We start from the raw sequence: 27,459 nt of genomic DNA, 5'->3' as shown, positions 1-27,459 counted from the left end.
GCTTTGAGCAGCTTGGGTTTAAATTTCCTTTGCTCCCTCCCGTGTGGCCCTGGGCGGTGACTGTTGCTTCGTTACGTGCGTGTGAACTGTACATCAGTAGCCACCTTGTGTCACGGAGTCGGCCCTTCCCAGGAACGTACGAGGGTGCAGCCTGGACCAGCTGTCCTCTCGCCGCCCGGCCCAGTCCCCACTCAGCGGTTGGAGGCCGACGGCCAGGGCAGGAGGCTGCGTGGTGCCCGTCGCCCCCGTTCAGTAGGGACCCTTCCCCTGTGGTGGGCGGCTCCGTGCCTCCAGGACTCAGCGAGCTGTGACCGCCAGCCACAGACGCCAGGGAGTACTGGTTCCCCCGCGTCGGGCACGCCTAGGGGCGGCCACAGCAGCGGTGGGGACGGCAGCCCTGCCTAGGAGGGGCCTGCGGGGCTGTGAACGCACATCCAGAGAACCGGCAGCACCCCCACTTGGGGGGCTCAGGCCCCGACCCGGGACGCGCCCCACGGCCCACAGCTGGTAGCTGCTCCAAAATTTGAGGGGGCACAGTCCAAAGTTGTCATTTTCTCATGAGTAGAAGCCTTCAGACTTTTAATCCAAATCTTCAGTTTTCTTCATGTGATACTTGTGAGCAGAATTTTAATGTGATCCGTTGCCTACCTAAGATTAAGGATTATATATTAATTTTTAATAGCGGAAATGAGAAAACAGAGGGAATTCTACCACAAATTAGGCCTGGAAGTGCCTGGAGACATCAAGGGGGAGACCTGTTCTGCAAAACAGCACCTAGATTCCCATCGAAATGGTGAGTGAGCTGGGTTTTATTTGCTAGACCTTTTGCTAAGAGCCCCTTGTGTCCCTCCACTCCCCACACAGGTCCTTGACAGAGGTGCGGGCAGTCGTCAGTGTCACTTAGGTGGTGCTGAGAAATGGGGTCTCCGACCGAGGGGTTACGTGGTGGGCCAGTGAGAGGAAGCCTGAGGGGGTACCCGAAGGTGCCTGGAGGTGGGGTGTGGAGGGCGCACGGGCATTCAGACGGCGGGCCTCCCAGGGCTCTTCTCCCGGCTTTGTCTGTTTTCTCACAGAATGGCCAAACTCCACTTTGGCTGTGACGTAAAATTAATGGTGCTTTAGAATCTGTACGTATCATAACAACTTATTTGAATCTTTGACGCCATGGACCACACAGATTCCGAAACCCCTTTAGTCCGCCGTGTGCTTTTCTAGCAGTGTGAGCAGCAGGGAGAGGCTTGGCTGTCGGCCTGGGAAGCGGGGGCTGCAGACTGTGCGAGCTCGGGCCCCCCGGGGAGGCGAGGCCAAGAGGCAGCTAGGGAGCCAGGAATCCCGCCTTTCCCTAAGTGGGGTCTTAACATTTAAAGCCGTGCCGGAACAGTGAGAGTTCGGGGATGGCTCGCTGCCTGGCGTAGTTGAGGCGTGAGGCGTCGGTGCTGCTGGGCTGGTGGGGCACCTCTGCCCGGACACGTGCCACTGGCCCCGAGGGCGCAGCGCGTAAAGCACCGTGGAGAGCAGCGCTTCCCCAGCTCTCACGTGTGCAAACCCTTAATACAGTGGGTTTTTATAGCGTTCAAGTGTACGGTAGAGTTAAAAAACAACGGTTTAACACTTTGGATTCATGACCCAGTATTTTCTGTTTTTGCTAAAAGGAGAAACCAAAGCAGATGACAGTTCGAACAAAGAAGCGGCAGAAGAGAAGCAGGAGGAGGACGGCGACTACCACAGGAGCGACGAGCAGGTGGGCGCTGCCTCGGCCCCCGCCCTCCCAGGGGCGCTTCTCCTTTAACAGAGAAGGAGGCCGAGGGCGACAGACAGTACAGACGCTAAAACGTCAGCAACTTTCTTAGTTTTTCCTTCCAATTCCTTCCGTTACTTACCTTTCTTTCCTTTTTTTTGGCCGTGCCGCGTGGCTTGTGGGATCTTAGTTCCCCGACCAGGCCAGAGATCGAACCAGGGCCTTCGGCAGGGAGAGCACCAAATCCTAACCACTGGACTACCAGGGAATTCCCATTCCCTTCTTTTTTTAATTGCCAAAGTAATGCATACTCACTGTGGAACATTTTAGGTATAAAAAGTTTTAAAGTTCGGCCTCCACCCGCCGTGGGTGTCTTCAGCTCCCCCCGACCCCAACCCCGGGTTGTCCTGTGGAGAATGTGGGGCAGGCATCGTCCATGCAAAATAAAGTGAGAATGTAACCTTGAGGGCGCTATTCATCTGTCACTTACTACATTATCAGATTAAAAAAGGAAAACTAAATCATCAGAGTGATGCTACAAAAGTTTGATAAAATCCCGTATCCATGTCTGTGGATCTTTTTATTAGGGTACCTTGACTCGACAGCTACAGCAGTCGTCACACTTCATGATGGAACAGAGTTGTCTCATGAGTGTCAGAACAAGAAAATGTCCCTTCTCAGCTGTCACTCAGCATGAGTTGGGGGATCCAGCCCAAATAGTTAGGAGACGGGAGAACGTGAGCTGGGCGCGCCGTGGCTCTCAGATTACGCGTCTTGTGACGTGGCACCTCGGACAGCGCAGGGAAACTGCTCGTTCGGGTGATGGGACCAGTGTGTCATTGTCAGACGCTGTGGGCGGCCTTGTTCACATAACTAATAAAAACGCTGAGGCCGCCTAACGAGAAATGTGTGAGGCTGAAACAAAGACACGCTCTTCTTATGGGAGAACGTAAGAGAAAACCGAATAGTTGGATGTTTCTGGATGGAAGGTTGGTGTTGAGATGTGAGTTCTCCCCAAATTAATCTCCGTGGTTGTGACTTTAACCGTTTATTATAAATAGGAATTTAACCAGTGGCTTCTGAGCCTCATCTGGGAGAGGAAAAGCTCGGGAATAGCCACGAAAACTTAGGGGCATTGGCTGTATCAGGGTATATATGTAGCATAGCTACCCACACACATATTTACACAGACGGACACCTCGGGAGACACTGCGGTTCGGTGCCAGACCACTATGTAAAACAAGTTGTGAATTTTGGGCGTTTCCCAGCGCATATAAGTTATGTTTCCACCGTGCGGTACTGTGTTTAGTGTGTAGTTTCGTCATGTCTAAAAATCAACGTGCATTGCTGAATTAAAAGATATTTTATTGCTAAAAATTGGTCATCATCTGGCAACACGGGCTGCCACAAATCTTCAGTTCATAAAAAACACAGTACCTGCAAAGCACAATAAAGCAAGGTCTGCTTATAGCCACCTTTCTACATATATATACATATTCGAATCAGTGCATGTATGTTTAATAAGTAAAACGTGAGAATGTGTACGCTTATATTTATTAAAGACATAATTAAATAGTGTGGTTTAGGTATAAGAATGGAAAAACGGAACCTTAATTTTCCAGTTTATATGCTTGTGTTGCTAAAACATTTCCACAAGCATCACAGGAGTAGAAGTGCGTCTGTGTGGAATGCTGGGTGTGCTCAGATGTGTTTCACGTGAATGGAGAGAAGAATAAACATTGGGGTGAAGGGCGCCCCTCTGGGGCCCGCATGTCCCCTCTCCTGGGCTCTGCTGGGTTACCTCTTGTTGGACTTGGAGGCCCCGCCGGGATCTGGGGTCGGAGCTGCCGGCCCGGCCCCTCCAGGCACAGGGAGGGCCCTCTCGCTTAACCCCTGCTCCGTCAGCGTTCAATCTCCAGTGTTCGTGTTTATCGTTACCAATATTTCCCTTTTCTTTTTTACCCCAAACGTGCCGAAGATTTGTCTATTTGATCGGTTGCTTTCAAGAGCCAGCAGCCTGCCCGGGGGGTGGGCCCCGCTGCATCCCTGTGGGGCGAGAGTCAGTGCCAGGCTGAGCGCCGCGCACCTGGTCTGTCACTGCTCTGAGCCGTGTGCTCTCGCCAGATGGCTTCCAGTAACCGGGACGTTCGTTTCCTCAGACGTTCCCCTTCCTCAGGAGCGCACTGTTTCCCCCGTTCGGAACTTGGCAGGATCCCTGTCCCGGGGAGGTCAGGGCTTTGGGAGCCCGTCTCTGCTACCATCCTGTGTCTGGCGTCCCACCTTCTCCTCCCACTCGGGGACCCTGCTCTCCACGCTGCCTCCTGGGACCCTGAGCCCCCGGGCTTCAACTTCAGACCCCTTCACAGCTGTTCTTCCCTTTTTCAAATAAGTTCTGTTGTTACTTGAGTTCCAGGCCGCTCCTCCCGAGAGCCTGCACCCTCCGTCCTCCAGGGCAGCTGCGGGCCCGCCGGGCAGGGCCAGCTCCTTCCTCCTCAGCCTGTGCCGGGGGTGGGCGGTTTCGAGCGTGGGGTTGACCCCCCCACCTGCTGCCGTCCCCCCGCCTCCTCTCCGGCATCGGGACCCTGGCGGCCTATCTGCTCCTGGCTGTCCCGGGCCTGTTCCTTGCAGGACACTCTGTCCTTCCGGTGGCTTCGTCCACGGCGGGGCTCAAAGGGCCCGTGCTTGGGAGTCTGTTCAGCCGCCTGTTCGGCAGCGTCCCTGCCGCCCGCATCGTGGCTCCCTTGGGAATCAGGTGTCCTGCCGCTGGCAGGGGGGCGCCCGGTCGGTTGGCACCTGGCCTGCCTTTCCCCAGGATGCGCCACGTGCTGCCCGTGAGGGCCCCCGCCCTGTGGGGCTGAGGCGCCCTGGGGTCGGGCCGCTCGGAGCCACGGGGCGGGGACGCATCAGGGGCTCCAGGCGTGGGGCGCGGGAGGAGGGGAGAGGGTGGGCCAGGCCTGGAGCAGGGCCTGCCAGGCGGGGAAGGGCCCGGAGCGTGGGCAGCGTGCGGTACAGGGCGTCAAGCGCTCAGCCCAGGAAGGGTTAGAAAGCAGCCGCGGGACTTGCTGGGCTCTCCAGAGACTGTTTACCGAGCGGGTATCCCAGCTGGGTGGTATGATGTAGCCACAAACCGCAGAGCCCAGAGAACAGGTGTCTTTGTGCAGCTCCCTTTTCTCAGGTAAAATTATACTTTTGAGTTTTCTTGAGGTGCGTCATGTAGCTGCTTCCTGTAGGTGCCGTGTGACACGGAACAGCTGTAGGACCGGCAGTGTGTCCCGTGTCGCGTGCATAGCACACGCCGCGGGGTGAGGATTTCACTGTTTTCTGTCTGATGCTCTGATTATTCCAGCCCTCACGGACTCCTGGGTGCTGGCCCCAGCCTCCCCGGGCACGTCCTCCACGCGCTGCCCATCCCAGACTCCCTGGGTTCCGCGGGCCGTTTCCTTTCCATCTCCAGCTCCCGGGGAGGGGAGTGTGGCTCTCTCAGTTCCTTTACATGCAGATTGCTTTCTGTGTTCGTGGACCTGTGTGTTGGGTCTTTTGACATTTTCTCAGTCATTTTGCGGGAGTTGGCCTACACCTTTTTCATAGGCATTTGTTTAGTTTTGGTATCGGGGTCGTAAGTCTCAGAGCTGGGGATAGGCTCTCTTTTCCCATTTTTATTCTCTAGGAGAGTTTGTATGAGATTAAGAGCATCAGTTTTGTTGACTGTTTTGGTTAAACTTCCTGTATAAAGCCATCAGATCTTGGTTAATTCTTTTGGAGAGGAGTAGGAAGATTTTTAACTATCAATACAAATTAAATTTCCTTAATGATTTCAGTCCTACTCAAATCCTCTGTTTCTTTTTTAGTTCATTTGATCAGTTATATATTTTCTAGGGAACTTTCTGTTTGCACTTAGGTTTTCAGTGCTTGGGGCATGGAGCGGCCCCTAGAATTCTGCGCTTGTCTTCGGGCCTTGCCGCCTGTGCACCTGTTCCTCCGCCTCTCTTCCTGGTATCACAGCATGCCTCCCGCTTTCTGGTTGTCGTTGCCAGAGGCTGAACCGCTTTCTTTTCCGCCAGTCGCTCCTTCCTTCTGCTCTTTCTACGTTCCCTCTTGTACTTTCTCTTAATTTCTTGAGTTGAATTTTCATATAGTTTCCATTATACTGTTTGGTTCTAAATATTTTGAAATGTTCATTGTGATTTCTTTTTGACCCACTACTTTTTAAAGTATGCATTGAAAAATGTGAACATCAAACCTTACTAAAAAGCCACAGTAATCAAGACGTTTGTTTTAGGTGTTAAGGTAGACTTTTAAGTCAATGGAACCAGTTCTGGAGCCTAGAAATAAGCCCGTAAGATTTAGGGTCATTTGGTTTTCAGCACAGGTGCAATGGCCCTTCACTGGGGAAAGGATAGTGTCTTCTTCGAGTGGTGCTGGGACAGTTGGACAGACATCCACGTGCAGAAAGGTTCATTTGTGCCTTGCCTCACACCACATACGAAAGTTAACTCAAAATATAAGAGCTGGGGCTTCCCTGGTGGCACAGTGGTTAGGAATCTGCCTGCCAATGCAGGGCACACGGGTTCGAGCCCTAGTCCGGGAGAATCCCAGATGCCACAGAGCAGCTGGGCCCGTGCGCCACGACTGCTGAGCCTGCGCTCTAGAGCCTGCGAGCCACAGCTGCTGAGGCCCTGTGCCATGGCCGCTGAAGCCCGCGCGCCTGGAGCCCATGCTCTGCAACAGGGGAAGCTGCCGCAATGAGAAGCCCGCGCACTGCAGCAAGGACCCAATGCAGCCAAAGATGAAATAAATAAAATAAATAAATTGATTAAAATATATATATAAGAGCTAAAAGTTGAAAACCTTTATAGGAAAACATGAGAGAAACTGTTTAGGGCCTTGGGTTAGGCCTGCAGTTCTCAGATCCAAAACGAAGAACACAACTCAGGAAATAAAATTGATAAAATGACTTCATGAAATTAAGAACTGCTGCTCCTGGGACTTGCCTGGCGGTCCAGTGGTTAGGACTCCACACTTCCACTGCAGGGGGTGTGGGTTTGATCCCTGATCGGGGAGCTAACATCCTGCGTGCCGCATGGTGGGGCCAGAAAATAAGACAAATTAAACATAAAGCAAGCAGCACTTTGAGAAAAGAAAGAAAAGAACTGCTGCGCTTTGGGACCTCCCTGCTGGTCCGACGGATCGGACTCTGCTCTCTCACTGCCGAGGGCCCATGTTCAGTCCCTGGTCAGGGGCCTAACGACAGTGCAGCCCAAAAAAAAAAAAAAAATTGCTGCTCTTCAAAGGACTCTATTAAGAAAATTTTAAAAGGCCACAGACTGGGAGAAAATACTGGCAAATCACATTTCTGAAAAGGACTTGTATCTATAATATATAACTCTTAAACTCAATAAGAAGATAAACAATCCAATTAAGAAATTGGCAAAAGATTTCAGTAGACGTTTCACCAGAGAAGAATTACAAATGGTTAATAGTCCCGTGAAATGATGTTCAACAACTTTACTCATTAGGGAAATGCCGATTAAAACCAAAATGAAGTAGCATTTTACACTCACCAGGAGGGCTACAATCAAAAAGACAGGCGCTGACAGGCGCTGACGGGGATGTTGACAAGTGGGAACTGGTCAGCGGTGCAAGGTGCTGCCGTGTACCTGAGTCTCACACCGCTTTACTGTGCGAGAGAAGTCCGACGGGAAGACTGCGTCTTGTATGATCCCATCTATAGCCCGTCCAGGAGAGGCCGGTCCACAGACACAGGCTGAGGGGTGGCCGCCTGGGGTGGGGCGGGGTTGACCGCCAAGGCTCCGAGAGTCTTTATGAGCTGATGGGACTGACCTCAGACTGGATGGTGGTGATGGCTGCCCACCTCTCTAAATTTACTAAAAATTCCTGAATGGTATACTTAAAACAGATGCATGTACATTATACTGCAGTGGAGCGGTTAACAAGTTACAAACATGCTTTATCTTGGTGCGTTTAAACAGATAATACATTCATACAGTCCAGAGGTTAACATTGTGTGAAAGGTTTAAACGTGTTACCGTCCTGAGTTCCTCCACGTAGGTCATACTCCATGGTCACCCCTGCGTTCACACAAACTGAGCCTCCTCGTCGGGTGACACGCCCGTAGTTGGGGAGCCTGTGCCCTCTCTACCTGGTCAGCACCTCTGACGGGCACGAGGCCTCTCCGGCTGGGGTACAGGAGTGCAGCCGGCGGCCCTGCCCGTGCCCACGTGGCTACCGGTGGTGGGTTGAGGGTTCTGTGTGCGGCTGGTTCCTGCCGGGGTCTTGGGCCTGTTGCTTTGGCCCTGGACACAGACGCCCATCTGGCCCGTGTGCCTGAGGCCGGCAGAATTCAGCATCCCTGACAGAGACTCTGAAACCCCCACTGCGTTGGGGACTTCTACTTCTCATCATTCTTAAGTTTGCTACTAGGTGCATTCAGCTTTAGAAATGCTTCCCATCCTTAGGGAGATTTTTCTTATTAAGAAATCTGTTTTATGTAATAACACAACTGTCTGTTTTATTTTTGCCTGGTATTTCAGTTTTTTTAACATCTTTCTTAAATGTGACACTTTCTACAGCAGAGAGCTGGGGGTTTTTTAAAAATCGAATCAAAATTTATTTAACTGGCAAGTTATTTTACATTTACCACGATTGCTAGTAAAGTTGGGTTTATTTCTGCTTTAGTTTGTGCTTTCCATTTGTATTTTTTGTGCCCCCTCCCTTGAGTCCCTTCTGTAGAATTAATAAATTTTATTTAATCTCTTTTTTGCCTCTGATTAGCAGGCTATATGTCCTATTTTTATTATTTTAGTGCTAATGAAATTCTAAAATGAATGCATTTTTTAAAAGTCCAGAATTAACATGAGTCTCTTTCTGTCCCTCCTAAACGACACCAGAACTTGCCTGCTGCCTGGGCACCTCCTAAACCCCAGCCAGTCCATCCACTTCAGGCTTTTTCTTCCTGAGCTACATCTTCTCCTGCTTACGTTCTCTTTCCGTTTGCAGATGACTTTATTCATTTCCACCCTGAATGATAATTTTGCTCTTCCTTCCTGTCGGCTCAGGGTCTGGGCTCAGTGGGCTGAGCGCGCCTGTGGGCCCACCTCTGTGGCTGCCCTGGGCCTTGGCCCGCTGTGTTCTGAGGGGTCGCCATGTCTGTCTGGGTGCAGGTTTCCTCTTACTTCCTTTGTTTTGGGTTCTTTTGCTTCCTGAATTTGAGGACTTATGTCTTTGATATTTCTCAAATTTTGCCTTTCCCTTATTTTCCCTTCTTTCCTCTGGAACTCTTGTGATGTGTTCGTTAGACTCTTTGATCTGTCTGCACGTCTCTTACCTTTCTTTTGTTTTCTTATTTTAATTGATATCTTCGTCTCTATGCTTCTTTTGGATAATTTGCTCAAATTGATCTTTCAGAAACTTGATCTGCCTTCAGCTGAGACTAATCTGTGATTTGACCATCCATTGCATTTTTAATTTACGTGAATAGGTTTTTTATTTTTAGAAGTTACATTTGGTTATCTTTTATACCTGCCTGTTCTTTATTCTTAGTGTGTTATGTTTTTAATTCCTTCTTTCATGCCTCTAGTAGTTTTAGACATACATGTTTCAGTTAACTCCTTTGTTAATTCTTTTGTCTGAATTTTGGGGGTCCGCTTGTGCCATTTTTTGTGGCTGTTGCTAGAGAATTACTTGCCTGTGAGTGAGGAGAGGTGAGGTATCTAAGGTGGGACTTTCTCTCCTGTGGCCAGGGCTCTCCCTCCTCAGCACATTCCCTTCTGCGTCTGCCAGGCACCACCTGATCCGAGAGTCACTTTTCCTTAGTTTGTTGTCTGGAAGTTCCTGCCACACACCGAGTACTCTGATCCCACTGAACGCGGTCTTCCAGGATGGAGCTGAGAGCTTCAGACTTTGTGCCTTTGCTCAGAGGGCGCTGTTCTCTAGTGAGTTCGCTGTCTTCCTCAACCTCCTTTGGAGACCTTCCTCGATGAAGGGTCCGTGCGCCTGCCGTGTGTGTGGCGTGTCGTTCCTTGTGGTTATGCCGAGCACTTAGCACAGCCTCTGGGGAGATGCGTGTGTGTCCCACCGGCCAGGAGCTTTTAGAACAGGATTCCAGCCCTTGTCGGTCTAACTCTGAGGCCAGCACACACTGCCACAATCAATAAGTAATTCTCGGGTTACTTTAAAGTACTATGCTAATAAGACAGAATAAATAGTGTTAGATTTTTATTTCACAAAATGGCAAACAGTAAACAGATTTTTAAGACAGTGTAAAAAGATGAAAGTGAAATTCTTTTTCTGCGGTGTTTAGGTCAAAACAGATTTATGATTTCAAAAAAGTCAGCGTTCTTAGATTTAATGGAATCAGTAGATATCTAAGAAAGCCTCCAGTGAGTAGCCCAGTAGGGTCCCCCTTGATGAGCCTGCCCAGCTGTGTCCTTTCTCTTGAAGGTGAGCATCTGTCTGGAATGCAACAGCAGCAAACTGCGGGGCTTGAAACGGAAATGGATCCGCTGCTCAGCCCAGGCCACAGTCCTGCACCTAAAGAAGTTCATTGCCAAAAAACTCAACCTCTCGTCTTTCAACGAGGTAAATAGAAGCTATAACGAGTCGCTTCTTATTTGTAAAAGTGATACTTCTGAAGTTCTTCAGGTTTGTTTGCTTTTTACAGTCCTGTTTGGACATTTTCAATCAGAAAAAAAAATCTGCATTTGTTTTGCCTACCCCCAGATAGTGTGATAGTAAATAGCGGTGAAGACAGTGGAGGCCCAGAGCCCACAAACACAGGAAGCCACTGTTGAGAGAAGAGGAAATGCCAAGGGGGCTGCAACAAGATATGTTAAATGTTTTCTTTTTTTTTTAATTAATTAATTAATTTGTTTATCTTTGGCTGTGTCGGGTCTTCGTTGCGGCGCGCGGGCTTCTCACCGCGGTGACTTCTCTTGTGGCGGAACACGGGCTCTAGGCGCGTAGGCTTCAGTAGTTGTGGCGCACAGGCTTAGTTGCTCTGCGGCATGTGGGATCTTCCCGGACCAGGGCTCGAACCCGTGTTTCCTGCATTGGCAGGCGGATTCTTAACCACTGCGCCACTAGGGAAGCCCAGGATATGTTAAATATTTTCACCACAAAGAGAAGTTCTGTTCTTCAGTTTCGCAAACGGATGGGTGGATGGGGATGGATAGGACGGGTGGGTAGATAGAGAAGATACTTCCCAGTTCCGATAAATGCCGAGAATAAAGTAAAACGTGTCCCCTAGTGGTGCAGAGCTGGGCGGTGCACAGAGGGGTGAGAGCACATCAGCTTAGGTGTCGTTGGGGAACCCTCCCGAGGGCGTTCACTTCTGCTCAGACATAAACTGTCAGCAGGAGCTGGCTGTGTACCAGCAAGTGTCAAGAGGAGGCACTGCGGGGCCTTAAGCGGGGGCTTGTGATGAGAACAGCCCTGAGGCTGTGAGGCAAGTGGGCTGCTGGGGTTCCGAGACGGAAGCAGGAGTGACCAGTTGAGGGGAGTCTGTGGCAGAAGTCCCAGGAGAGACAGGCCAGGGTAGTGCGGTAAGGATGGAGAAACGAGGCCGACTTCTGAGGTGGGCTGTAGAGAACAGTGGGTAGGACGTGGCCCCGCAAAGGCATGTGTCCACAGCCAACCCCGCAACCTGTAAGCGTGGTCTTTGCCAGGAAAAGGGTGTTTTCAGATATACTGAAGTTAAGGATCTTGAGATAATCCCGGATTATCTGGGCTGCCCCTAAATTCAGTGATGTGTGCCCTCACAAAAGTGAGGCAGAGGGAAATTTGAGACACGCACAGAGGAGAAGATGGTGTGAGGACAGAGACGAGAGGTTGGGGTGATGCGGCCACAAGCCAGTGGATGCCTGGAGCCCCCAGAAGCTGGAAGAGGCAGGAAGGATCTTCCCCTGGAGCCTCCAGACTGAGCACAGCCCAGCCGGCACCTTGATTTTGAACTTCTGGCCTCCACATCTGTGAGAAAATAAGTACCTGTTTTAGGCCACCAGGTTTGTGGTACGTTGTCATACCTGCCATGGGAAACCAAAACATTTCAATACCAGGAAGTGGAGTGCTGCTGTAACAAATACCTAAAAATGTGGCGGTGCCTTCGGATTTGGGTGAGAGGTACAGGTTGGAAGAATTTTGAGAAACATGATTTTTAAAAACCCGAATTGCCTTGAAGAGACTATCGGTATGAATGTGGCCATTAAAGGTGACTCTGGGGACGGCCGAGAGGGAAGCACGGAGCGTGGTGGAGAAAGCGCCCGTCACCTTTGAAGGCGCGTGTTGCACAGAGTGTTGGTGGAAATAGGAGTATTAAAGATGCTACTGGCGAGAGCTCAGAAGGGATAAAGGAGCATAGTATTGGAAATGGGGGAGAAAAGTTGATTCTAGCTACACAGTGGCAGAAAACTGGCTGAGTTGTGTTCTGCGGTGTGTGGAAAACAGAACTTGGAAGTGGTGAACACGGATATTTAGCTGAGCACATTTTCAAGCAGAGTGCTGAAGACGTGGTCTGGTTTCTTCTTGCTGCCTGTAATAAAATGTCAGAGGAGAGAGATGAATTCGGGAAGGAACTGCCAAGCAAAAAGGAACCAGCTCTTGATGATTTTGAAAAGCCACAGCCTATCCAGGTTGCAAAAAGACGGTAATATTAGGAGTCTGACTGTTAGAAAAACGTGCTCCGGAGAGGAGGCCAAGTGTGTAGCTGTTCAGCCTTTTGCTAAAGGGACTAGTTGTTTGACTCATGGTGGCTCAGCCATCTCATGGGCGGAATAGAGAGGAGTTACCCAGGAAAGATCTGCAGAGCCTGGACCTCTGACACACATGGGAGACTCACAAGGTTTCTAAGAATGTGCTATCAGCAGAAACACCACCAACTCGTACTGAAGGGGACAGAGACAGGAAGAAATGAGAGACGGCTATCAGACTTCCAAAATTCTGCACGCGGGAAATAGGCTGATGGAGCTGCTCAGCTGCCCAGGTGAGCTACCCCTAAAGAAAAAGGAAGAATGACTCCAAGGCAGAGCCTGGGGCCCAGTGGGTGAGGCCATCATGGGCCCAGAGGGCAGAACCTTGACCCACAGTGAGGTGTTCTCAGGTCCTGAAGCCTCATGGAACTCACCCTGCTGGATTTCAAACTTTACTGAGACCAGTGATCCCTTATGCCTTCTAACGTGTCCCCCTTTTGGACTAGGAATATCTATCCTGCCCCAGCCTTGTATTTGGAAAGCAGATAGTGTGTTTTCTAGTTTCGCAGATCCACAGCTGGAAAGGAATTTGCCCCAGGAGGCATCGTACCCAGAGTCTCACCCGTACCTGATTCCTGTGATTTAGAAGATAAGATCTGGGACTTTGAGCTGATGGTGTGTAGATGAGATTTGGGGATTTGGAGTTGATGCTGGAGTAGATTGGGTCTCTTGGAGATGTTGGGGTTCGGTGAATGTGTTTTGCATGTGGGATGGATGTGGATTTTGTTGGGTCAGAAGGCAGACTGTAGTATGTTAAGTGGTGACGCAGCCAAAAGATATGTCTACTTCTAACCCCCAGAGCACGTGAATATGACTTTATTTGAAAAAAAAGATTTTTGCAGACATGTAAAGAATCTTGGGATGAAGAGACCATCGTGTATTATCCAGGTGGGCCCTACATTCAATAACAAGTGTCCTTATAAGAGAAGGGCAGACACAAATTGTCTCCGTAGATTTAAAAAGATAGATGTTATACAAAGTATCTTCTCAGACCACAGTGGCATGAAGTTAGAAATCAATAACCAAGGGAAAACTGGAAAATGCACAGAATTGTGGAAGTGAAACGACACAGCTTTAAACAACCAATGGATCAAAGATTAGAAAATACTTAGAGAAGAATGAGAACAAAAACACAACGTACCAAAACTAATGGGATACAGTGAAAGCAGTGCTAAGGGGGAGATTTATAGCTATAAACACTTACCTTAAAGACAAGGAAGATCTCAAATCAACAATGTAAATTTACAACTTAAGGAACTAGAAAAAGAAGAGTAAGCTAAACCCAAAGCTAGCGGAAGGAAGAGAATAATAAAGATTAGAACAGAAATAGACCAAATAGGGAATAGGAAAACGATAGAGAAAATCAGTGGTTCTTCAGAAAGGTCAGCAATGTTGACAGACTTGTAGCTGGATGAGCTAAGAGAAGACTCAGATTCTGTAATCTGAAATGGAAGCAGGGACGTCACTACTGACTCTTCAGAAATAGGTTGTAAGAGATCACTATGAACAGTTGTATGCCAACAAATTGGATAACCCACGAGATGGACAAGTTCCCAGACACACAAAGCCATCAAGACCGAATCACAAAGACGTGGAGAGTCTGAATAGACCTGTAACTCATAAGGAGATTGAATCACTAATCAAAAATCTCCCAACAAAGAAAAGCCCTGGACCTGACGGCTTCACTGAATTCTACCAAACATTTAAAGAATTAATACCCATCTTTCTCAAACTTTTCCAAAAGGTCGAAGAGGAGGGAGCACTTCCCAGCTCATTTCATGAGGCCAGCATAACCCTGATAACAAAGCCAAATAAAGACACTACAAGAAAAGAAAACTACAGACCGATAGCCCATATGCACACTGATGCAAAAATCCTCAACAAAACGCTAACAAACAGAATTCAGTATGTTAAAAGGTTTTACGCACCATGCCCAGGTGGGATTTATTTCTGGAATGCAAGGATGGTTCAGCATATGAAAATTGATTAATATAATTATGCCACATCAACAGAGTGAAGGAAAAACCACACGATCATCTCAGTTGATGCAGAAAAAGCACTTGACAAAATTCAATACCCTTTCATGATAAACACGCTGAACAAACTAGAAAGAGTAGCCATATATGAAAGTAAAATAAAATCCATACATGAAAAAACCGTTACGAATATCACACTCAGTGGCGAAAAAGTAAAAGCTTTTTCTCTAAGATAAGGAACAAGCCAAGGAGGCCCACTTTTACCCTTTCTAGTCAACATAACACTGGGAATCCTAGCCAGAAAAATTAGACAAGAAAAAGAAATAAAACACATCCAAATTGGAAAAGAAGAATTTAAAACATTATCTCTGTTTGCAGATGATATGATTTTATATGTAGAAAACCCTAAAAATGCCACACACACAGACATGAAAAAGAACCTGTCAGAACTAATAAATTAATTCAGCAAGGTAGCAGAACAGAAAGTCAACGGAAAAATCATATGCATTAGCTCAGTATCAAAAAAACAAACAACCCAATCCAGAAATGGGCAGAAGACCTAAATAGACATTTCTCCAAAGAAGATATACAGATTGCCAACAAACACATGAAAGGATGCTCAACATCATTAATCATTAGAGAAATGCAAATCAAAACTACAATGAGCTATCACCTCTCACCGGTCAGAATGGCCATCATCAAAAAATCTAGAAACAATAAATGCTGGAGAGGGTGTGGAGAAAAGGGAACCCTCCTGCGCTGTTGGTGGGAATGTAAATTGATACAACCACTACGGAGAACAGTATGGAGGTTCCTTATAGAACTAAAAATAGAACTGCCATATGACCCAGCAGTCCCACTACTGGGCATACACGCTGAGAAAACCATAATTCAAAAAGAGACATGTACCACAGTGTTCACTGCAGCACTATTTACGATAGCCAGGACATGGAAGCAACCTAAGTGTCCATCGACAGATGAATGGATAAAGATGATTGGCACATATATACAATGGAATATTACTCAGCCATAAAGAGAAACAAAATTGAGTTATTTGTAGTGAGGTGGATGGACCTAGACATGTATGTCTATGACCTGTCATACAGAGGGAAGTAAGTCAGAAAGAGAAAAACAAATACCATATGCTAACACATATATATGGACTCTTAGGGGAAAAATGGTTCTGATGAACCTAAGGGCAGGACAGGAATAAAGACACAGACGTGGAGAATGGACTTGAGGACACAGGGAGGGAGAAGGGTAAGCTGGCACAAAGTGAGAGAGTGGCATGGATATATATACACTACCAAATGTAGAATAGATAGCTCGTGGGAAGCAGCCGCATAGCACAGGGAGATCAGCTCGGTGCTTTGTGGCCACCTAGAGGGGTGGGGTAGGGAGGGTGGGAGGGAGACGCAAGAGGGAGGAGATATGGGGATATATGTATATGTATAGCTGATTCACTTTGTTATACAGCAGAAACTAACACACCATTGTAAAGCAATTATACTCCAATAAAGATGTTAAAAAAATCAGATGCATTTTTTCACATGAGCAATGAACAACCTGAAAAGGAAATTACAGAACTCATTTCATTTATAGTAGCATCATAAAGAATAAAATACTTATGAATTAACCAAGGAGGTGAAAGACTTGTACAATGAAAGTTACGAAAATTGCTGAAAGACAGACAAGCACGTGGAAACACATCCCACATTCATGGATTGGAAGACTTAAAATTGTTAAAATGTCAGTATTACTCAAGTAATCTACAGATTCAGTGCAATTCCTATCAAAATCCCAAAGATGTTTCTTGCAGAAAAAAAAAAAAGAAATCCATCCTAAATTTTTTATGGACTCTCAAGGGACCCAAATAGCCAAAACAGTCTTGAAAAAGAGCCAAACTGGAGGACTTGAACTTACTCCAAAGGTAACACGAATCAAAACAGTGTGGCATTGGCATAAAGACAGACAGACTAATGGAGCAGAATAGAGAGCTCAAAAATAAACCCTCACATATGTGGTCAACTGACTTTTGACAAGGGTGCCAGGACCCTTCAATAGTCTTTTCAACAAATGGTGCTGAGAAAACTGGATATCCACATGCAAAATAATGGAGTTTGACCCTTACCTAATACGATATACAAAAATTAATTCAAGGGACTTCTCTGGTGGTCCAGTGGTTAAGACTCCGTGCTCCCAATGCAGGGGGCCCGGGTTCAATCCCTCGTCAGGGAACTAGGTCTCACATGCCACAACTAAAGATCCTTGCGTGCCGCAACGAAGATCCCACATGCCTCAACTAAGACCCAGCACAGCCAAATGAGTAAATAAATTTTTTTAAATGTATCACCTACATCGTAGGTGTAAAACCTAAAACAATAAAACTCTTAAAAGAAAACATAGGACAAAAACTTAATGACATTGGATTTGGCAGTGATTGCTTAGATAGAATACCCAAGGCACAGGCAACAAAAGAAAAAATAGACAATTTGGACTTCCTTGAAATTAAAAAAAAAAAAATTGTACAGAATGGAAGAAAGTATTTGCAAGTCATATTTCTGACAAGGAATTACTATCCAGAATATATAGACAGTTCCTAAAATTCAACACAAACTCAAACAACTTGAGTAGACATTTCTCCAAAGAAGATATATGAGTGGCTGACAAGCACATGAAAACATGCTCGGCTTCCCTGGTGGCGCAGTGGTTGAGAGTCCGCCTGCCGATGCAGGGGACATGGGTTCGTGCCCCGGTCCGGGAGGATCCCACGTGCCGCGGAGCGGCTGGGCCCGTGAGCCATGGCCGCTGAGCCTGCGCATCCGGAGCCTGTGCTCCGCAACGGGAGAGGCCACGGCAGTGAGAGGCCCGCGTACCGCAAAAAAAAAAACATGCTCAACATCACTAATCATAGGGGAAATGCAAATCTGAACTGTAGTGAGACCCAGCGCATGCCCAGCAGGGTGGCTACTGTAAAAGATAAGTAAGCAAGTGCTGGTGAGGAAACGGAGAGGTTGTCACCTTGTGCATTGTTGGTGGATGTAAAATGCTGCAGCCGCTCTGGAAAACAGTACAGGGCTTTCTCAAAAAACTAAACATAGAACTACCACGAACACCAACAATTCCACCTCTGGGTAAAAATACCCAAAAGAATTGAAAACAGGATCCCAAGGAGGTATTTGTACCCCCACGTTCATAGCAGCATTATTGACGGTAGGCAAAAGGTGATACATGAACAAAATGTGGTCCGTCCATACAATAGAATATTCAGCCCCAAACAGGAAGGAAATTCTGACACCTGCTACGACGTGGGTGAACCTTGAGGACACGACGCCAAATGAAATGAGCTGGGTACAAAGGGGCAAATACTGTCTGATTCCACTGTACAAGGTCCCTAGAGTCATAAAGACAGAAGGTAGAATCAGGGTTTCCAGGGGCTGGGGACAGGGGGATGGGAAGTTATAATGGGGACAGAGTTACAGTTTTACAAGATGAGAAGTCTGTGGACGGATGTGGTGACAGTTGCACGTGATGAATGTGTTTAATACCACTGAGCTGTGCACTTAAAAATGGTTAAGATGGTAAATTTTATGTGTATTTTACCACAATTCTTTTTAACAATATAAAGGAATGAACTATTGATACCCGCAGAGAAAAGAGTAGAGAGAGTTTTGAGACACAGAGTGGAAGGGCCACCTGAGGATGGAAGCAGAGGTTGGAGGGATGCAGCCACAGGTCAGGGAACCCTGTAGACTCCAGAGGGTGCGAGCCCGCGGACTCCCAGACCGAACTCTGAGGCTGCGTTTCTGGAGTTACACGTCCCAAAGTTATGGTGTTTCCATGGCAGCCACAGGAGACACAGGTGCCCGACCCTTCTTCCCTTGCCCTGAGAGAGAAGTTTAGAAGACCATCTGGGGGCTTCCCTGGCGGTCCGGTGGTTAGGACGCAGCAGTTTCACTGAGGTGGCCCGGGTTCAGTCCCTGGTCGGGAACTAAGATCCTGCAAGCCGTGCGGTGCTGCCAAAAAAACCTAGAAAATATAAAAATAAAAGACCATCTGGGTCAACAGCATTTGTCATCAGGGAAATGCAAATTACAACAACAAGATCCACTCCACACCTGTCAGAGTGGCCGAAATCCAGAGCGCTGGCGACGCCGGATGCTGAGCAGCAGGGACCCTCATCCCCGCCGCTGGGAACGCAGGACGGTGCAGCCGCTCTGAAGGCAGCTGGTGCTTTCTCACAAAACTAAACCCACCCTCACCATACGATTCAGCCGCCAAGCCCCTTGGTACTTACCCAGGAGTTGAAAACTTACGTCCACACAGAAACCTGCACGCAGATGTTTATAGCAGCTTTAATTATAGTTGTCAGAACTTGGAAACAGCTAAGGTGTCCTTCAGAAAGTGAATGGATACGTAAACAGTGGCCCATCCAGACAGAAATATTACTCAGCACTAAAAAGAAAGGAGTTATCAAACCATGAAAAGACACGGAGGAGCCTTCAGTGCGTACGACTGAGAGAAAGAAGCACCCACTGTGTGCTCCAGTTCTATGACATTCTGGAAAAGGTAAAACTGTGGAGACAGTGAAAGGGTCACTGGTTGCTGGGGGTTGACGGTGAGGGATGAACAGGCAGAGCGAGGATTTTTAGGGCAGGGAAACTACTCTGTGTGATGCTGTCATGGAGGACGTTTGTCCATACGTTTGTCCAGACCCCCAGAAGGCACAACACGGAGCGTGAACCCTCATGTGACCCACAGGCTGTGGGTGGTGATGGGGGTCATAGGTTGTAACGAACGTTTTCATCAGGGCTGTTGATGGTGGAGGAGGCTGTGAGGTGGGGGCAGGAGATACATGAGAACTCTACCTTCTGTGAAATTTTGCGCAAACCTAAAACCACTCTCAAAAGTCTTTTAAAACTAAAGAGGGAGAAGCTGTCTGTGGAGCCCATTACCTTTTTCCACTGAGGTGAAGGGGACAAACTTGGCCAAGAGGGGACTGATGTTGGGGGACAGCGTGCTCTCTAGTGAAGGCAGTCTGGGCGCCAGAGCCCCGTGACGGGGGCGCTGCCTTGTTGTGTGCGGACGGAGGCCCCCCGGTGCTCTGGGCCCTCTGGGGGGGGGGGGTTTGGGGCTTCCTGGATTGGGCCTTCCAGGCGCTGCTTCCCACCTGTGCTGCCCCAGAAAGAGGGCAGGTGGCCCTTCAGCGACTGGCGTGACTGCTGCGGCACCAGAGACCATGTGTCCTGAGCGCCGAGCCCTTGGCCCCGCTGACCGAGGTCTTGTTCTCCCGCCAGCTGGACATTTTATGCAACGAGGAGATCCTTGGCAAGGACCACACGCTCAAATTCGTCGTCGTCACAAGGTGGAGATTCAAGGTGAGACTTTGACGTGATACGTTGTATGTGATTTTCAGAGTCTGCTCGGAACAGCAGCTGCTTTTGTGGGCACATCTGTTTCCTGGAGTTTAGGAATAACGACCAGACCAGGCACGGGGTTGTCAGGAATGCAGCCGTTCTGAAGCTGCATCGGCCTCAGAGTTGTGTGGTCGGGGAAGGCATGGTCTCCAGGCCCTGCCTCGCCCCACCCGTCCTGGTTGAGGTGACCGACGTCCTGGGAGGGAGTGGCCGCTGCAGTCAGAGGACACGTCCCCTCGAGCCGCAGCGCCTCTCTCTGGAACAGGAGGCAGATGAGTGGGACCCCATCTTCGGGGGCTGCCTGGGAGCAGGGTAGAGACAGCCTGGCCGACACCCCCAGCTGGAGCCGAGGTCTGAGGGCGAGTGGGGCACAGAGAGAAAAGGCAGGAGCAGGTGTGGGGACCGGGCGTGGGGCTCACCTTCGGCAGCTGACGAGCGTGGGACCGTCGCCAGCCTGTCCCCTTGGGGTCACCGGTGCCGTTCCCTCGCCCCCTTGTCTTGCAGAAAGCACCGCTCCTGCTGCACTACAGACCCAAGATGGACCTGCTGTGAGCCGCGGCACAGCAGAGACTCAGCTGCCAGGCGCCCCGCGAGTACGCAGCCAGGCGGGGCCGCCGCCGCGTGGGATGCTGCCCTGGGCACCGTTTGGACTGGGTCCCGAAAGAGAATATTTATCACTTTTGTATGCGAATCACACTCGCGAGGCGCCGCGGCACGGGTTACGGACGCGCCTCGCGTCGCCTCGCCTGCCTCGCGGCCGGGCCGCCTCTGCCCCAGCGGGAGGGTGTGGCGATGGCCTTCGTCCCGACCCGGGACCTTTGCTTGCTTTCCAGGTCTTGAAAATCTCGGTCACTTCCGTTCAGTTTATGAATTAGGTTTCACGATAAGCCCCCAACATACTTGTACGTTTACTGAATCCTTCCTAAGTTATTGACAAAATGTCTTTTCACGTGAATGACGATATTTATGTGGCCTTTAGCTTCCTGAAGATTTAGAAGATATATAAAAATTTAATTTAAAAGCATACCAAAAGAGGCTTCCATGAGTATCGTGAGTTAACCATGGTATTTCATTTTCCACGTCAGGGAACGTGAAGCCGAGGGCCGCCCTGACTCCCGGGGGCCCGCGGCCCAGCTGGGGGGCTGCACCCTGACCCCGACGCGGCTCCCCCCCCCGCCTGGTCAGCAGGGCGGACCGGAAGACGACAGTTCGCAGAACGATTCTTGTTCTCAAACATTGTTTCTCTTAAATAGGGCGCAAGTTGTTCGGCGCCGTCGTCTAACTTCCCGCTTATTCTTTCCCGTTTTTGTTTTGCTGAACAGATTGATGGTGGTGGCGGGGCGCCTTTCCTGAGACGGCGCCCCCGTCCGGGGCGGGGCTGGTGCCCAGGGGGCGTGTCTCCACCAAAGCCCCAGGTGTGCAGACCCCGGGTCCCACCATGCCCGCCTTCAGAGGTGGGCGCGTCACCGTGCTCTCGTGGAGCAGCTGGCACGCTCCGGCCGCTGTTGGCGGGCACGCTAGAGCCACAGAGGGCGGGCGCGTGGGCCCCTGTGCGGCTGAAGCGGCTTTTCCAGTGACTTAATGACCTACGGCGCGGGCAGACGCAGCACACCCTCTGTTAGCCCTTTCTCCTCCCAAATGTTAGTATTTTTGTGGAATTGGAGAATAAACTCTTTGCCAGCACATCCATTTTTGTTCCTTTAAGATAGTAACTTGGAATGTGTAAAGACAGGAGCAAGGAGACGGGCCTTCTCCGGGTGGTAAGCTGGTCCCCGCTCCGTGGCCGTCCCTCTCCGCGTCCGGTGGCTTCTGCCTGACCTTTGGGCTCCTCCCCCTCTGTCACCTCCTGCATCACCGGGGCCCTGGGGTCCTGGGGCCGCCTCACTTGGTAGGTGGTCCTGACGGTGGCTTGAGAGCCGGGTTTTCCATGAAGAACTTCACCTTGGTGACTAGAGTTTTTCTCGAACTTGCTTTGGAAGTGGTGGTTGGGCTCATCGACATTCAAGTTTGTTTGGTTTTTTTCTGCTTCCTGTTTCATACTTACAAATGTCAGAAGCAGCTCCCTTAGTGATGGGAAAAACAAATTAACTCAGTCCAAGTGGATTTAATATAAGGCCTTTCAGAAATATAAAACCAAGTTTTTCTTAGGAATTGGTCTAAGTTCACCTCTCTCTTTGCGCCCGTCACTCCCGGGACCGTTTGAATGATTCATTTACCCGCGCTTGCTGTTCACCCCCATCATTTGTTAGGGTGTCGCTATTCAAGGGTTCAGTGAGTAGCTGTGTATGACTAAGTATTACCTGTCTACCTCAAATACACATTCTGCTGAAGCATTCTGTAGAACCGTGTGTTCTCAATGCAGTTGAAGTGTACCGTTAGAATTTAGGTATTTTCCTGTGTGATGAAAGGAAGGAAGGATTAAACAGTGTGAGCGTCCAAATTCAAATAAAATTAATTCACAGGTCAGATTAAAATGAACCTGGCTGTATACTCGCATAGTATATATTTGTAACTTTGCAGCTATCTTTGCAATCACTTGAATTTGCTATGGTGCTAAGTCGATGCACTTAATACACAGAGAGGTGGAGATGAGTCAGAGCTGGCGTCACCGTCCCCACTGGGCCCGGCCACCTGCTGATCCCGCGTTTGTGTCCGTGTTACCCTGATGAAACCTCAGCAGCAGAAGTACCCATTTTTCTAAGATGTCCTCGTGCAGACCGTCTTCACTGCAGGAGATCCCTGTTCCCGCCACCTCCGGTCTGACCGCAGCCTTACGGGGTTGGAGCTGGGGGCCTCGCCGTCAGAGGGAAACGTTCACTTTTCTCTCGTGTCCGTTTAACATCAACGGCAGAATTTTGTATTTTCCAGCATGAAAGCCAGGATCAGTTAGTGGTTGGATCCTATTAAGTTTGTTTTTTGTTCTTAACGGATGGAGTTACTGTGAAGTAGTTTTCACAACTCTTCACGCTGGTAAAACAAACACTGTCAGTTACCGAACGGCGCCCTCGTCGGCAGCGTGGGCTCGTCAGCCGCACAGGGTCTCACTAGGTACAGGTGTCATGAAAATAGAAGATTCAGATAGAATATATAATATTGAATTTAAGATTTGGGGGGTTAAAAAGAAGAAAACTTAACTTTATAAAATTATTTATTCTATTTTAAGCCTTCTATCATATTTTCCCATCCAGTTGTTTGGTTTCAGTGGTCCAGCTTTATTTACAGGCATATAAGATGAAATTGTGAGGCGTTCTGCAAGCTTCTTCTTTTTGCTTTGAGTAGCTTCTGACTCGTGTGCTTTGTGTTACCTGGATGAGAAGCAGTTGGTGCTTCTGTGCGATAGGCTCCAGCGGGCGGCGCCACACGTACGTGGATTGTCCGTGGCATCTGCTCCACTGAATGGAGGCCGTGTAGGCGGACTCTCAGAACGTGTGCGTTCAGCCCTTTGGTTTTCCTCTTCCGTCGTCGTTCTCATGAAAACGCTGTTGCTGGGAATGTGCGTGGGCCTGTGCAAGGGGCTCGGCCATCGGTGAGAGTGAGTGACCGGCCAGCGGCCGCAAGTTGACGTGTGGCCTAGGCTGGCCTCGTGCCTCAGACCCCGCGCGCTGGTGGCCCAGGACGTGCCCCCGTGTCGACCACAGATGTGACGGTGCTACTTTCCCAGGCTCCTGAGCCCGCCGGCGCGTGCGGCCTAGATGCCTCCTCATGGCATTTGAGGTCTTTAGAAATTCGTTTGATTTTTCTTCAAAGCCCACAGGATGGATTTTACAGTGATTTTGAAGTGTGTCATTGGGTTGGATATCGTAGGAACAAGCCAGCTGGTTTCCACTTTGTACGTGGATATCTGATGTGCTCTCAAAACATTGAAAACACACTTAGTGCAGATAAATCACGAAAAGTTCAGTGTCTCTGTTCCCTCAGGAAATCATTTACACCCCAGCACATCACATGTGACCTTAGCTGATAAACCAACGTGTTTCTCTGCCTTGGTGTTTAAACAAACTAAATAGGTTGGGATAAGTCGGTTAGAAAACAATTCAAGCGACACCACAATCATCACTGAGATTCTGTCCCTTCCTGGGGACCGCCGGGCCCCTCACCGGCTCACGTGTCCTCTGCGTCCGTGGGTGCATCTGAAGGGGGCCTGAAGTTTACGTGTCCCCTAGAACGTGTGTAGCATTAGCGTAAATGTCTAGTTCAACAGCTTCATTGGGTGCAAGAAAACCATTTTTCCCGTATGATGCAGCGTTCAGGGGCGAGAGCCCTTGCCGACCCTGGCATCCCGCGTGGAGATCGGGGGCTCTGGGGGATTGTGGAGGTGACGCTGCAGACACGTTTTTGACTGTTTAGTTTGGAAGTTTACATTTTTTATGCTTTGTGTTGGTGTGTAATTTTTTGTACTCTTGGTGGCTAGTTTTTATCTAAAATCTTTTTTGGAATATTGCTTAACTGTTTTGATTTTATGATAGTGAAGCTTGTATTCAGTGTTTTGCCAATTGATATTATATGCTTGTAATAAAAGCAAAAGGAAAACCTACCTAGTTCTCTGAGGCTGGACATTTGTTACCTAAGATGTTTGTAAGAGCGTGAGATAGGTGCCCTGTTCGGGTGACACAGTGTAACGAAGAGTGCCGTGGCGCATACACGCCACACCGGGCCCTCCCCTCCCACCCCCAGCCTGGACCCTCCCAGGTTAATGACTCTGCCCCACATGGCGTTTGTGACTGTGACCGTGGATGCAGCACTTCACGAAGCTGGTCCGGTGTTGGCGCCAGAGGTTCGATGGGAACTCTGGGAGCCCACACGCATCTGTTTGCTTGGAGAGAGAACTGTCTTTGGTTGGCAGCTGTGTGTGCCAGGGAACCTGTGTGAAAGAAAACCTCTGGTTCCCCTGAGCGGTGGACCGCAGGTTGGAGTTGCACCCTCTCTTGGCGTGTTGGGACACGTGTGCATACGCATTTCTCGTGAGGGTGCCCTCTGCCTCCCTTTTGTTCTGTCCAGGCCCTGGTGGGGGGCGGTGAGTGATGCCCTCCCACACGGGAGGCTCTAAGACTCATCTCTTCCGGGAACACCCTCACACACACACCAGAATAATTTTAATCTCGGCACTGGGCCCCGCCAGGTTGACACATGCGATCAGCTATTGCAGACAATTTACTGTATCCCTAACTTTTAATTTTTAAAGGTTAAGCAGTTTACAGCAATCTTGAAAATCTGAGGAAACCAGAACTGAAAAAAAAGGGAGAATATGTTGACCAAAATTACGCTCTCGTGGGTTCCAGATCATTAAACTTTAATGGTAAATTTAGTCTTAAGAAACTAATTCCACCTGTTTTACTTATTTTTGGTAAATCGTTTACTCCACCTAACGAATGTCAAGGTGCCGAAGCCACGTGTAAATGTCCACGTTCACCGAGGCGCTGGGTGGGCTGCAGGGACGGCAGGAAGCAGGCTTCATCAGGGCCCATGACTCCAGGAAAGAGTGAGAAGGAGATTAGCCAGGCCCAGGTCTCCCCTGCCCCCCAGCCCCTGAGCCTGGGAGGAGGGGCTGCAAGGGACTAAGGGGAGGCTGCGCCCGCCTGTAGCTCGCACGGGAGATTTGCTTCTCCAGCGAGACTCCATTTGCGTGAAACATGCAAGTCCCGCTTTAACCGGCAGCGCTGTTACAGATGTGATCCTGCATGCCCTGCCATGAGACAGAGGCTTTGGAGGCCGCAGGAAAGGAGCACACAGCACGCACAGCCAGGGGCCTCTGCCATACCTGCTGCCTGGCTGAGGATAAATGTCTCCCTTTGACTTTTGGTTCTTACGGATAAAACCCCCAGTGGGGCCAGCAGCCCTCGTTGGGGCAGCTGTGGCCAGGCCCGGGGCATGGGGCCCTCTTGCTAGGTCGGTAACCTCGCGGCGCCCACTCCCAGTTGCGCTGGAGTACGGCCGTGCTCCTGTAAGTAACAGGCCCCTGCAGGGTGCACAGGCAGCCCCTCCGTCCAGGTGGCAGGCAACACCCCATGCGTTTGGTGTGTTTTGCCTTTACGTGGCAGGTGGCCGTGGGATGCTTCCCCAGTGCCTGAGGCCTGTCAGTCTCAACCCCCAGCAGGCTGACGCGTCCGTCAGACTCTTGTTGCAGCCTGATTGTCCCTGGATTTTATTTGAATGTGAAAATATAAATCATTTGACAATGAATCCTGTGGGGTTTTTTGTTTGTCTTTTTTTAATGTGTATTGGGTACTATAATAACCAAGTTGCTTTTTTAGGAACATTTTTAGTCAAAAATCTTTTGAGGCATAAACAGATCTGGCCCTTATAACAAACAGACCAAGTATGAAAAGGCACCAACTAAGTACGTATTCTTGTTGGTGGGAAATGGCTTTTTCCACTAACATCTCAGGAAGCACAAAGCAGGCACTAATTCCAGCTCGGTCCTGGGAGGCGTTTCTGGTGATTCTACTGTTTACAGGCTGTTGTCTGTAGGACCCCAGGGCTTGGGCGGGGAGGTCCTGCGACCCCAGAGCTCTGGAGAGATATGGGGAATGGTCCCAGGACAGCCAGGGCTCCTGAGGGTCAGGGGTCCCCGGGATCCACACTTCTCTTCCTGACCCCGCGTGGTGCTTTGGCTGTGCAGGTGTTACTCCCCCTGCCCCTCGGCTGTCTCTGACCCCACAGCCAGGGCGGCGGGAGGGGCCCGGAGCCCCATCTCCCGCGAACGCAGCCAACATGGATCGAAATACTGCCTGATGGAGCTGCGGCTGGTCTGGGCCGCCTGCTCCCTCAACGCCCGGGTTGGCCCCTGTGACGGTTCCTTTTGGGGGCTTGCTCAGTGACGCTCCCAAGGGTGAAGTGGGGCCCCCGGGGGCCTGCCAGAATCGCAGGGTATGTGTTCTGTTTGTCGTCCAGCATGGAGAGCGCTTCCTCGCACTGTGTCAGTGTTGCCTTTTCACCCATGACACTCATGCGCTCAGACCCCCTTCAGGGTCTCGCAAAGGGGCTTCCGGGTTTTCCTCCCACAGGGCTCACGTATTTCTAGTTTGGCTTATTTCTTGTATTTCCTCAGGGAGGCGGGGCACCTGCTTATATGGAATGGAGAAGACACTGGTGTTTGTACCCAATCTGCTGGTTCCGAGAGTGGCGGGGTGGGTGTCCTGGACGCCCACCCAGGCGGCAGTGTCACAGCAAACACACGGACTCCTTTGCTCCTCTGCGGGCTGCATGTGCACGGCTGCATCTCGAAGAATATTGGCGGTGAAGGAAGCTTGCTGTGCGTTCAGATTTGAGTGGGAAGACTCTTGACGTCTCCATCTAAGCACAGTTGTGGAGTTTTGATAAATACCGTTGACTAAGTCGAGAAATTTCCTTCTGTTAAAGCTCACTGGACATTTTAGTCTAGAATGTGTAATTTCCATTTTTTAAATTAAAAAATTTTAAGTAAAAAAAAATTTTTTAAGTAACCTTTCTGTTTTGTTTTTGGATTTTTAACACATACACAGATTCATGCAACCACCACTACAATCAGGACACAGAGCAGCTCCATCATCCCAAAGGCCTCCTGAGTGCTGGTCCTTTCCTGCCAT

At 49.5% G+C, this 27,459-nt stretch overlaps 1 protein-coding gene across 8 annotated transcripts in view; it reads left to right on the top strand.

Moving 5' to 3' along the window:
• Positions 1–24,428, top strand: part of PCGF3 (polycomb group ring finger 3) — a 55,346-nt gene extending 30,918 nt beyond the window's left edge. For 7 of the 8 annotated variants that reach the window (XM_024744999.1, XM_024744995.1, XM_024744996.1 and 4 more), the window contains 5 exons: positions 683–793; positions 1,653–1,741; positions 10,199–10,336; positions 19,775–19,855; positions 20,399–24,428. In XM_024744999.1, coding sequence (XP_024600767.1) covers positions 683–793; positions 1,653–1,741; positions 10,199–10,336; positions 19,775–19,855; positions 20,399–20,446 — 467 coding nt within the window. In that variant the 3' untranslated portion in view covers positions 20,447–24,428. Of the gene's footprint in view, positions 1–682; positions 794–1,652; positions 1,742–10,198; positions 10,337–10,477; positions 10,568–19,774; positions 19,856–20,398 lie in introns of those variants that run through there. The other variant, XM_024745000.1, reaches the window with a different exon arrangement.
• Positions 24,429–27,459: the final 3,031 nt, after the last annotated feature.

This window comes from Neophocaena asiaeorientalis, unplaced genomic scaffold, assembly GCF_003031525.2.
Source record: "Neophocaena asiaeorientalis asiaeorientalis breed wild unplaced genomic scaffold, Neophocaena_asiaeorientalis_V1.1 scaffold1211, whole genome shotgun sequence".
NCBI lineage: Eukaryota > Metazoa > Chordata > Mammalia > Artiodactyla > Phocoenidae > Neophocaena > Neophocaena asiaeorientalis.
This window is presented reverse-complemented; position numbering and strand designations above follow the sequence as displayed.